Below are 12697 nucleotides of genomic sequence, written 5' to 3'. Positions count from 1 at the left end.
AACACACAGTCGGACACACACAAGCATATATTAATAAAACATAAGTAGATTGTGTCATGTCCATCATCGTCGTGGGAGGCACTCCGCATGAATCATGAATGAATCCCGACTTCACTCCAAGAACATCTGGGAGGAAGAAATGAACCCCTTGGACCTCCAAAAAGGACAAGTTACTAAGGGACATTCATGATCAAAGCACCTTGATCCGTGTCGAATGGACTTATTGCGATGCCAACTACAAACTGAACGTAGAACAAAATAAAACACATAATAATGGGTGGATTAAACCTTCCAAATCTTGGTGATCCCGTTGGCTCCTCGTGTAGCAACAGTGTGGACTTTTTGGGCTCAAAACCCACTGAAACCAAGTCCTATCTCTTTCTTTTTCTTCGGAGCACCACCCGAAGAAAGTGCCTGAATCTCTTTCCTGTATTCCGTCCTATCAGCATGCACGATCTTGTACTTGTTTACTCGTAAGGCCTGAATGAAAGCTCCAAAAAAGTAACGCTCAGTACTAGTGCTCCCTGTGCAGTTCGTTCAGGCCAGGTTGAAGGAACATTAATGGCTGCTTAACCTGTATAATGTCCAGCCATCTCCTTTTCACTCCATGGTTCCCAGCTGAAACTTTTGTAGGGTGTGTACCATACGGTGTCCTTGTTGATTTCTTAATCCAGGTCTGGTAATAGGAATGGGGGATTTCTTGTCACCAAAAAGGGACCCTTTGGAGCCCCTATGTGTTGTGAACCTCAAATAAGTCTGAACATTCTTTCCAGCCAAAAAAGCGAAATGAGCCTTCATGGTCCTTCCTACGAGATCTCCAAGAAAGGGCCGACGCCGATTGCGGGTAGTGTGAATCCATTTCCTAACTACAGAACCCTCAGTAGTTACAGTGACATTAATATAGTGAGCAAGGCGAACAATGAATAAGCATTGACAGTAATCCGCAGAGAAACATTTGTAAATGGAGATAACCATGTAAACAGAATGTATCAAAATCTATTTTATCAAAAACAAAAAAAACAAAAAAGAATGTATCAAAATCTAAGCAGAAGGGCGCAACCAGAGTGGATGAAAATTGCAATATTCAACAAATCCCCGAGAAAATTAATAGGAGACAACTTTGGAGATAAGAACTCGAGCTATGGAAAGTTTTGATATATGGACATCAAGAGAAGTGAAATAGAGTGCAGCTATGGAGGAACGTGAATCTGCAGCGCCAGAAAACTGAAGAACACACGCACGACTCTGCTTTCTTTCTCAAGATGAGAGGATTAGCAGAGTTGGTATTGAAACTAAAGATTTCTTAAAAACCATCCGAACTCTGTATCCCTTCACCACACCTGTTGCCACCAACTTGTTGAACGTAGAAGGATCTTTGGCGAGAAACAGTGTAGCGATGGGCAGATGAATGATAGAGATGTTCACAAAGAGTTGCGATATGCTATGACTGTGGCTGTGTTGATGGTGAGAATTTGATGGCCAATGCAGAGGTTGTGCGAGGCAATAGAAACCCTCGTCCCCAAGAGAGAGCGCCCTTCAGTTTCTGGTAATTTTCAAATTTTATAATGTATTTTTATGAATATTTTTTTCATTTACTGTATCTTATTATTTTTTTAAGTTACTTATATTAATCTGATAGGGTAGAAGTAGAAGATGAGAACAAGAGATAGGTAGAGGAAAAAGGAACGGAACAGGGAGAGAATTTGAAATATCTTTCTGAATTACAAAGGAATCAACGTTACACCCTTGGAGATCCTATTCATAGTAACAGCTAATAATAGAATAGCCTAACTAATTTTTATATTTTATATTATTTATATAGCAATAATAAAATCTGAAAATTGTCTTTGAAAATTCAATTGAGACACTCAAGTAGGTTTTTCATCAGGCAAGCCTCTCCATTAGACCAAAATCTCCGATAATTCTGCCCCTTCTTCCCACTCTTACTCAGTATCTTCTCAAGAAACAACAGTGCTGGAACTTCTGGGCAGAAATTTACTTTTCTCCCATATTTGGATTATTTTTAAAAATTTAAGCAACGTAAAATTTCTTTAATTCGTAAACATATTTAATTTCCTTTTTTTAAAAAAAATGAGCACATATCTTTTCAATAAGAATAGAGTTTGGAAAAAAAAAAAGTCGATACATGATTAAACCAAACATTAGAAATGGAAGGAATAAAACATAAAAATGCCATTAGAAAGGGAAAACATTACTGTTGGAAATGGAATTTTTTTTTTTTGGCATCAAACCAAACAAATCGCTATAAAAAAAATAATAATAATCCTAATCTCATCCCATGTCTAACAGTGAAATGCAAGACCAAAACGAGGCATAATCAGGAGTTTTCTTGTAAGGCGGATCCGACCTCAAGGTTTAAAAAACTTGAAAATAAACAACCCCAATATCCACAGGGTGTCAAGAAACAAACGCATGAACAGAATTGCACCGATCAATCCGAGGAGGGTGCGTAACAGCTATTGGCCTTTGGAAAATCGAAACCCTCTATTCAGACCAGAAAAAAGCAAAAATGCATCAGGAGGCAAGATATCTTGCAATTCAAATCTCAACAAGTATCAATCCTCAGTCTAACAGCGAGGCTCGCAGAGCTTGTCTAAAGTTGAGTAACATGAAGATCACTAAATCCTCTACAAATTATTTTTACCCCGCTAACACACTCATCCGTGAGAGACACCATGAACACTTGCTTCCAAAAAGAAAATCAACCTCGGAAAATAAATCGAATTGCATATAACCATATGCTCCTAATGCCTACCTCAAGATCTTGCCAATAAAGCTCAAAATTCCTCAGGGCTTGAGAGCCAAACTCAAACCAACCTTGGCACTCTTATCAATGGCTCTAGTGTCTACCTCCCCAGAGATGGTCAAGAGCGATTTGGGACGCCACTCATGCTGGATAAGGGCACTAGCACTGCCAGAGTTGTTGACACGAGCTTTCAATGTGGTCAATGGATCCAGGGCGTGCTGGGTACCGAGAGTGAAGGTATTCTCATTGGTTGAGAATCTGTGAGTCACATCAGCACCCACAGCCGTGTTGGTCAAGGGGTTGACCACATGGTAGTAAGAAGCATTAAGAGCATCACCTCTCTCATTCCTGCACAAGTAAACACCATTGTATCAAAAACTGTACCCCCAATCATTCTCAATATATACGAAGATGTACTATAAAAAGAACAATAAACAGGTTTCTTTCAAACAACTCTAGAATGCAGACCCACAAAGTTCACTCAACAGCTATAGGGCTTTAACATAAAAGAATTGCGTAGATATCCTTCTAGTTTTTATGACCAAGACAAGCTCAAGATTAAATTTAACTGGGCTATGTAAAACTTTCCTTGGCCCCACATGCTAAGGCTCACTTGTCGAAGTTGGAAAGGAATAAATGCAGGCAGTTTTTTCAACAGCCCTTCTGACAATAGGTGAGGCAACAGATACTCACACAGTCAGTGAAGCGATAAAGTCAGCTTTTGTGAAGCTCAATCCAGCATTGAGCTTAGTTAAATCCCCACTTTTGGTGTCATAAGAGACATCAGTACCAATAGCAAGGACATTAGTTCCTATAACACCAGAGAAGTTGACGATTGGGTTTGCTGTTAGCCCAACACTTGTGCTTATCCCAGCATAGTCATGCAGGTACTGAAGTTCCACCTGTTCCAGAACCACAAATCAGACAACATATTCTACTGACAATGGAAGGTGCAAGTGTTCATGGAATTCTAAAGTTTCAGTAAGGATGGATTTTCAGCCCCTACATCCATCAGCGACAAAAGATTTCCTGCAACTGTTCAGTACTTCTTCAAAATGTTTGATCATCTCACCTTTCCAGACCTTTGATCAGGAACTTTGAAGCTAAAGATACTCTTCAGACCAGGAGCAGGCTCATCAACGGTGATTGTGGTGAAGAGCTAAAGAGCACAAACATTAACGAATTATAGTCAAACCATCTAATAGGAATGCAAAGAGCATGAGATAGCAGACTAGAGTAGTAATACAAGAACATTGCCCAATATTACTTCTCTAGAAGAATTTATATCGCATGAATTGATGCAGGTCATTAATTGAAAAATTAAAAAGCTAAAGACCTGGGTAAAATGCAAGAAAGAATATAACTGCTACATCCTGTTCACCCACCGTTTATGTCTAAAGAACAAGCAAGAATAGGTCTACTAGAAATTTCAGCATTTCCTGGATTTGAGTGACCAGGTAAATACACATGCCAAGGACTAAAACAATGGTTCCCTAACATGATTACATCTCCATCTAGTCAAGCAGAGATCCAATGATCAATATCACAGAAAATAGAATAAGAGAAAGATCCTAAAGTATCAAAATCCAACATTTCAAGATAATAGTAACACCTACATAACAGAAAATTGGAGAAACGGCCTTTAACTTTATGCCACACTCATTTAAATACAAGTGAGGAAAACGTCAAATAATATAAAGCGAAATTAAAAAAACTGAACAAGGATACAGTACTTACTTTAGAATCAGAATCAACTTTAATATCAGTGGTGACATTTCGGTGCTTCAATTGGGTATTGACATCAGCTAAGAACAGGTCACCTTTCTTTGTTCCTGATGATGTTATAACCTGCGATAGAATTAGCAAACATAAGTTACTAAAGACAGGTAGAAATGACACAGAAACTAATTAAGGAAGTAAAGATCATCATCTAGGTTGAAAAAAAGTACAAATCATTTTGTAAGCATTAAACTACATCTGCCATGATATTTACTTTAATTTGAATTTGACTTCCATCCACAACACTGCAAGGCATATGCCTTGGTAATCCCTATATCTTTTGGGCGAGATACAGAACGACTTTCATGCTTCGATAAATTAGTATATGCAATCTCAAGCGGTGCATTCATACAAAAAAGTAACAACGACGTTGAATTGTGGGCTCACCATTTAACGCCAAGGGAAACATGACTACTAGGAAAGAAGCCAACTCCAACTTCTAAAATGTTCCTAAATACTAATGCTTCGTTGGTAGTATGAACTCAAACTCAAACGTTGGTATGTCCAACAGTCCACAGAGAACTAATATCCACGCTGCTAGAGGATCAATTCATGAAAGCGGTGCGGTGATAATTCAAAATTTAAACTACACAATTACACTTCAATCTGTAAATACAGATAAAAAAAATCAAAGAGAATAAACTTAAAACCAATGGACAACAATGACAACTAGGTGAGAAATTTATTAATCAAAATGCGTTACTATATGATGCACGCCTAGCCTTGCTATCTATACTTCACTCGAAGAAAAAGATTCCCAAGAAGATAGGAAAGAAATAAAAAGGAAGCCAATAATTACGCAAACTATTTCTTCACTCTTCCCTCCGAAATAGATAAATTTGGCAGGCGGCACAAACATCGCATTAGAAAATTGCACCTAGACACTCGGACCAAGAATATATTGCTGCATGTCAGATTGTATATCCATGGGTGAAGAAAAAAGGAAACTCACAACTCCATTGGGCGAGTAGGTGGTGATGGAGAATTTCTGGTCGCTGTGATAGTCTTTGAACAGAAGATCTATAACCGAAAAACAATTTCAGAAAAAGCAAGAACACGAAAGGAGGAACACTTCGCAGGTTCAAAATCCTTAGCACAAGCATAGCAAAAATCCAGAGAGAAAAGAGAGAGAGTACCTCTGGCTCTCTTGCCGATGTCAGTGTAGAGACCAGGACCCTTACTCATGGCTACCTCAAGAAATGGAAATCTGAAATTTGCAGCAGAGGTGGGAGAAAGAGCTCACACAGTCTACCAGCCAAAGCTAAAGCGGTGGTGAAACTCACAAGGCATATATGACCTATAGGTTCCAGAAAACCAAAACCCTAATTTCATCTTAATTTCTGTTTGTGGTTTATTGTGACTTGTTGAGGATGAAAATAAACATAGACCGTTCAATCCAGAGAAATAATCGTTTTTAAGCCACTTGTGACCGTAGGAAAATGCATTTCATCGTAAAATTACACAAATATATCATGTAAATGGTAAAGTTTGAGTTTGAATTTAAATATTTATAACAAATGTAATATTGTAAGAATGAAATTAAAAAATAACAAGATACATTTTTTTAATGTATTTTTTTTAAAATAATTTACTATATTTGATTATTTTAAAGGTTATTTAACTTGATGAGAAATTTACTTTTATTTTATATTCAGATTATTTTTAGTGGCTATAAAACAAAATTTTATCAAATTATATAAATAATAATTTAATTCCTTAAAATATTATAATTTTATTAAAATCTTTAAAAAAATTTATGTCAAAAAAATTTAAAATAAAAAATTATTTTATATTTATTAAAAATAACAAACTCCATCATAACTTTTATTTAAAAAATAATAATTTTTTATTTTATAAATTATAAGTGTTGAGTAAAAAATTATAACTTGTTAAGTATGATTTTTGTTATTGAAAATAAATTTTTAAAATAATAAATTTCAATCATAACTTTTATTAAAAAATAATAACTTTTTACAAGAATAAAACAAAAAAGTCAACTTGTTAATAATAATAAAATAATAATAACTTTTACAAGAATAAAACAAAAAAGTCACTATTATCGATTAATAATAATAAAAATTTTTTAAAATTTAAAATTTATTAATATAAAATTTTTAAATATTTCAATGAAATTATGGCATATTATCGATTGAATAAGAATAGAGTTAAAAAAAAAAAGATTAAGTCGATGCCTGATTCCTCTTTAGTTGATAGAAGGGAAAAAAAAATGCCATTTGAAAGAAAAAATACTCTTATAATCTTATTTATAAATTACTTTTTAATATATTTTATCATATAAAAAATATTAAAACTCATTAACTGTCTTAAAATTTAATAAATTTTTAATTTTTTTATATTAAATATACATATTTTAATAATATATTTTTTTTCTTTTAATATTTAATGAAGAGTAAAAGAAAAAATTTGTGATAAAAATTTAGCAACATAACCTATAATAGGACTAAAAAAATTTTCTTCTTCTTACCTTATCAATAGAATCAAAGGGAGTATTGTGTTGAAAATGAAATTATTTTTATGCCATCCAACCAAATAAATCACTGAAAAAAAAATGTTAGTACCTGTTTGGATACTGAAAAGAATAGATTATGACAGCCTAAATTATGGTTTGTTTAAAAAAAAAATAAAAAAAAATGGTATAAAATTTGTTTAAATTGCATTTTAATCTTTTAAAATATGATAATTCTCTTGAAGTCTTTATAAAATTTTTTATCATTAACGAATTAATATAAATGATTAATTATTTCTAATTTAAATATTAATTAACATTCATAAGTTTTGTTTTAATATTCACATTTTTTTAAAAAAAAAACAGCAATTCATAAGTTTAAATTAAAAGTAATTTAATTATTTATATTAATTTTTAATAACAGAAAAGGTCTTAAAAACTTTAAAAAAATTATGACATTTTAAAATATTAAATATTATTTATATAATTTAAAGAGATTCATTATCATTTTTTTAAAAAAAAATTTTTATTTTATCAGCACGTTTTGGATTCTTAATTGCGTTTTCAAAGAAGCCCATGTCACTAGTTTTCGCAAATCATTCCGTGTGCTAAGCTTTAATTTATGGTGTGCCAACTACTTTCATATACCAAAAACATCCCCGTATTGGCTCATCTCGCAAAGGTTCATGATTCTGATTACCTTCTCTCTCCCTCCCTTCCACCAACTTCAAATACCATCTCTGACTAACATCACTTTTCTTGCTTGCAAAATATATGCGCCTTCAGCACGCAACTTTAAATGCCCTCCCCTTGATAAGTGTAAGATATATTTTTAAAAAGTTAAATATTTAAAAAATATAAAATATTTTAAATTTTTTAAAATGTAATTATTATTTTTTTATAGTGCTCCTATTAAAAGAATATTTTATTTTTTAAGGTGAAATATTTGTTAATAGGGATAAATATAAAAAGATAGGGTTAGTTTAAAGATAAACAATATTTTATTAGGGTGAGATTCGATTAAAAATGTCTTATGTTTTTTTAACAAAAGAGGATAGTTAGTATATTTATATTAAATAATAAATGATATTATATATATATATATATCTTATTTATTAAACACATGAAAACAAACTTAATAATATCAAATGTATTTAAAACTGATTTTTTTAAAATCATCCCAAATATCTCAATTTCATGAAAATCAATTTCAAAAAATAAGCATAGACATAGTCTCGTTTTAACAAAATTAATTATATTAATCAATTTTATGAATATTCAAACCGACCCCTAATCTCATCCCACACTGAACAGTGAAATCCACAGCCCGAACGAGATAGATGATCAGCATTTTTCTGGAAAGGTGAATGCAATCCTCAAGGTAAAAGGGAATAAAAAAAAGAAAATAAAGATCTATATAGTTCTATTTTCTGTTTTTATCTTCTTAAAACAATTCTGCAGAATAGTTTTTCAGAACAAGTTCTGTAAGCAAAAAATGAAAAAAAAATCTATTTGAATCATTATTTTAAAAACATATCTAAATGGTGGAATAAAAGATGGAAAGAATAATTTATTTTACCAACATAATATCATTAATAAAAGCATGATATTTTCTGCCTTTCCTCTAGTTTTACATAACAAATAGTAAACAAAACATTTAAAAGATATTATGGTTTTTAAATTTTTCAAAACGACTTTTAATCCTTTCTTTTTCTTTTGCAAAATGGATACCAGAAAAATATATTTTAGATAGGTTTTTTCGTTTTTTTTTTCAAGGGGGAAAAACTGTCATTTAAAAAAATAGGCAAACAAGCCGTACAATCCCAATCTCCAGGGTGTCATGTTCAAACCGATCCAAACCAATCCGAACCGAAGGAAACCGATCAAAACCAAACAATATCAAGTCTGTTTCGATTTTATGATATAGAAACCGATTGGTTCGGTTCAAGTTCGGCGTTTTGAGTACTAGAAACCGAACCAAACCAAGCCAAAACTGATTAAAAAAATACTATTTATTTATTTATAAATATATAACCATTTATCTACAAGAAGTTTTGTTTTGACTTTTTTATAGTAATAAATAAACATTTTTAAAATACTTGAGTGAAAATGCATAATATTAAATAATTATAATAATCATGCTATAATCATCATTTAATTATTTACAACCTAAAAGCATTTTGTTTTGAATTTTGTATAATAATTTTTTCATTATTATTAAAATATAGATACACAGATAAACATTTTCAAAGGATTTGAATGAAAATACATAATAGTAAATAATTTTAATCTTAAAAACTTATATCAATTTTTATGATTAATTATTGTTATTACATTGAAATTTTATATATTTTTATACCTCTATTTATGAAAAAAAAAGGAGTCAAAAAGAATAAATTTAATTTTAGTACATAGCACCATTATGAAGATGGAAAAAAAGAAAAAAAAAATTAAACAAGTGCATTAAAGCTTAATCCAGACCTTAACCAAACCGAAACAAAACGAAATAAAACCCAAACCAAACCAAACTTCTTAAAAAATCGATCAGGTTCAATTATTAATAAACTGAATGGTTCGATTCGGTTTAATTTTGTCCAAAATTAAACCAAACCAAACTTACGAACACCCTTACAAAACATACAGAAATGCAACTATCCCATCCGAGAGGGACCTTAATAGCCATTGGCCTTCAGAAAATAGTACACAAGACTTGGAAACCCGATATTCAGACCGGAAAAAGGAAAAACGTGCATAAGAAGGCAAAATATCTTGCAATTCAAATCTCAAAAGAATCAATCCTCGGTCTAACATGGAGGCTTGCAGATCCTTTCTGAATTTGAGAGTAACACTAAGTTCATTAAATCATCTGCTAATTATTTTTGATCAAGGTTCAATTTTATTTTATACTTATTTTTAAGAGCCTTAAATACTCTATATTTTTTATAGTGAGGGAGGCAATTTTATTTTAAAATGATTTTTTTGAGGAGCAAAAACCCACTTCCTTAATAAATTGTTAACTCTGCTATTATATGTTGAAATGACTTATATGTGAGGTCCACGCACAGTGATAAGTTAAATTCTAACCATATCCTTTGATGTTAATTTGTCCATGAATTTTTTTTCAAGAGCACTAAACACCCTAAAATTTTTTTAGGAGCGTTGGGCACTCTAACATCTTATGAATAAAATTTAATAAATATTATTCAAATATTAAGTATTTTAATATTTAATAATTTAAATATTATTATTTAAAACATAATACCACCCAATTTAATATTTTTAATATTTTTATATTTTAATTTTGTATTAAAAAATGAAGTGAATGAACCTCTAATTTAATGAAGGAATTTTTTTTTCTCATCTCTTCATTTTTTCTCTTATTAAGTAATTTTTTGTAGCATATAATGGAATAAGTGATATCTTTTAAATAAATATTTTTTTTATCATATTGTTAGTCTTGATTTGTCATGTTTATGATTTTACTATTAACACTGCAACATACAGAGAGTATTAAATTTGGGTAATGTAATATTTTGGAAAAAGATCATTAGTTGATCAAAAAAATTAAGAAACTTAACTGATATTAAAAACACCCGATACATACAAAAGCCGTAACGATTTGAGTATATATCAGAGAGAAGATCAAAGATCAATATGTAAAAAAATAAGAAGTCATCTATAAATTATTAAAATGCTAGCAAAAATAATATTTAAATATCAAAATATTAAATAAGTGGTGTAATGTTTTAAATAATAATATTTAAATAATTATATATTAAAATAATTAATATTTTAATAATATTTGTTCAATTTTATTTTAACAAGATTTTAGGGTGCTAAATGCTTCGAGAAAAAGATTTTAAGATACTTAGCACTCATAAAAAAAGAGTCCAAGGGCAAATTAGTACCAAAAGACACACTACGTCTTACATGTCACTATATGTGGGCCCCATGCACATGTTACGTTAGTAAAAAAAGGAAAAATTAATAGTTGATTAAAGGAAGGGGGTTTTTGCTCCTTTAAAAAATAGTTCAAAGGTAAAATTGCCCCACTCAAGAGTATAAAATGTCCAACACTCTTAAAAAATAAATATAAGGGTAAAATTAAATATTAACCCATTATTTTTATGTTGTTAACACACTCAAGCATAATAAACACTATGAATACTTGCTTCTAGAAAGAAAACAAACCTTGGAAAATAAATCGACTTGTATATAAGTAACCATATGCTCCCTTATGCCTACCTCAAGATCTTGCTGAAGAACCAAACTCAAACCAACCTTAGCACTCTTCTCAATGGCTTTAGAGTCTAGTGTCTACCTTCTTAGAGATGGTCAAGAACGATTTAGGGCGCTACTCATGCTGGATAAGGGCACTAGCACTGCCAGAGTTGTTGACACGAGCTTTCAATGTGGTTAATGAATCTAGGGCATGCTGGGTACCGAGAGTGAAGGTATTCTTATTGGTTGAGAATCTGAGTCATATCAGCACCTACAACCATACTAGTCAAGGGGTTGATCACATGGTAGTGAGAAGCATTCAGAGCATCACCTTTTCATGGCCAAGACAAGCTCAAGATTAATTTTAAGTGGGCTATAAACTTTTTATGCTCCCACATTCTAAGGCTCACTTGTAGAAGTTGTAAAGGAATAAATGCAAGCAGTTTTTTTCAATAGCCCTTCTTACAATAGGTGAGGCAACAGATACTTAAACAATCAGCTAAGCATAAAGTCAGCTTTTGTGAAGCTCAATCCAGTATTGAGCTTTGTTAAATCCCCACACTTGATGTCATAAGAGATATCGGTACTAATAGCAAGGACATTAGTTAGTTGACAATTGGGTTTGTTGTTAGCCCAACATTAGTGCTTATCCCAGCATAGTCATGAAGGGACTAAAGTTCCACCTGTTTTAGAACCACAAATCAGACAATATGTTCTATTAACAATAGAGGATACAAGTATTCATGGAATTCTAAAGTTCTAATAAGGATGCATTTTCAAATCCTACATCTATTAATCACATAAGATTTCCTGTAATTGTTCAGTACTTCTACAAAATGTTTGATCATCTCACCTTTCTAGACCTTTGATCAGGTACTTCAAAGCTAAAGATACTTTTCAGACCACGAGCAGACCCTATATCTGCCATGCCCCTATAGTTTTTACTAGCTCTATGTTTTAGATATTTGCACAAGAAAAAAATATTATTCATTTATTTTTATAAGAGGGATTCCTATGAATCAGTCCAATACTCTATTGATCCAGTCTAATATATTTGGCCCAACTACATTGTCACATCCTTGTCATTCAGAAGATACTAAAAGATAGATATTAGAAGATATTTATTTTGTACATTATGTCTCTACAGTAACTCTCAAAGCTCGTGTTATGATGCTAAAGATGGAGCTTCAATAAACTCATAAAGGGATAATAAAGATGCCTGAGTACCTTGCAAAAATGAAAAATGTATCTAATAAGCTTTCAATGGCTGGAAGTCCTATTGCTATGTCTAACCTTGTGTCTCAAGTAATTGCAGATCTCAATTTTGACTGTAATCCTATTGTATGCTAAATTGCTAAAAAAGAGAATATTATTTGGGTTGATTTACAAGCTACTTTACTCACTGTTGCTTACTTCAAGTACACAGATCGTAGCAAGTAATATAATGAAAGTAAAATATTATT

General features: G+C 31.6%; 1 protein-coding gene and 1 pseudogene across 1 annotated transcript; both read right to left on the bottom strand.

Moving 5' to 3' along the window:
- Nucleotides 1-2535: 2535 nt before the first annotated feature.
- Nucleotides 2536-5868, bottom strand: LOC129288486 (outer plastidial membrane protein porin-like). Its single transcript, XM_054925088.1, has 6 exons — nucleotides 5683-5868; nucleotides 5499-5566; nucleotides 4505-4615; nucleotides 3840-3926; nucleotides 3461-3669; nucleotides 2536-3115 (listed from the first exon to the last, which is right to left on the bottom strand). The coding sequence occupies exons 1-6, from the start codon at nucleotides 5729-5731 to the stop codon at nucleotides 2809-2811; spliced, it is 831 nt and encodes a 276-aa protein (XP_054781063.1). The 5' UTR covers nucleotides 5732-5868; the 3' UTR covers nucleotides 2536-2808.
- Nucleotides 5869-9789: 3921 nt separating this feature from the next.
- On the bottom strand, nucleotides 9790-12162 carry LOC129301779 (outer plastidial membrane protein porin-like; annotated as a pseudogene).
- Nucleotides 12163-12697: the final 535 nt, after the last annotated feature.

This window comes from Prosopis cineraria, unplaced genomic scaffold (assembly GCF_029017545.1).
Source record: "Prosopis cineraria cultivar Desert tree isolate PC_DT_omini unplaced genomic scaffold, ASM2901754v1 PC1, whole genome shotgun sequence".
Taxonomy (NCBI): Eukaryota; Viridiplantae; Streptophyta; class Magnoliopsida; order Fabales; family Fabaceae; genus Prosopis; species Prosopis cineraria.
This window is presented reverse-complemented; position numbering and strand designations above follow the sequence as displayed.

Excerpts from the sequence above, each read along its gene's own strand:
- LOC129288486 (XM_054925088.1), bottom strand. The coding sequence starts at position 5,731 with ATGAGTAAGGGTCCTGGTCTCTACACTGACATCGGCAAGAGAGCCAGA. Across the intron at positions 5,567-5,682 it reads CATCGGCAAGAGAGCCAGAG|ATCTTCTGTTCAAAGACTAT; the intron begins GTACTCTCTCTC and ends TTTCGGTTATAG. Across the intron at positions 4,616-5,498 it reads CCTACTCGCCCAATGGAGTT|GTTATAACATCATCAGGAAC; the intron begins GTGAGTTTCCTT and ends ATTCTATCGCAG.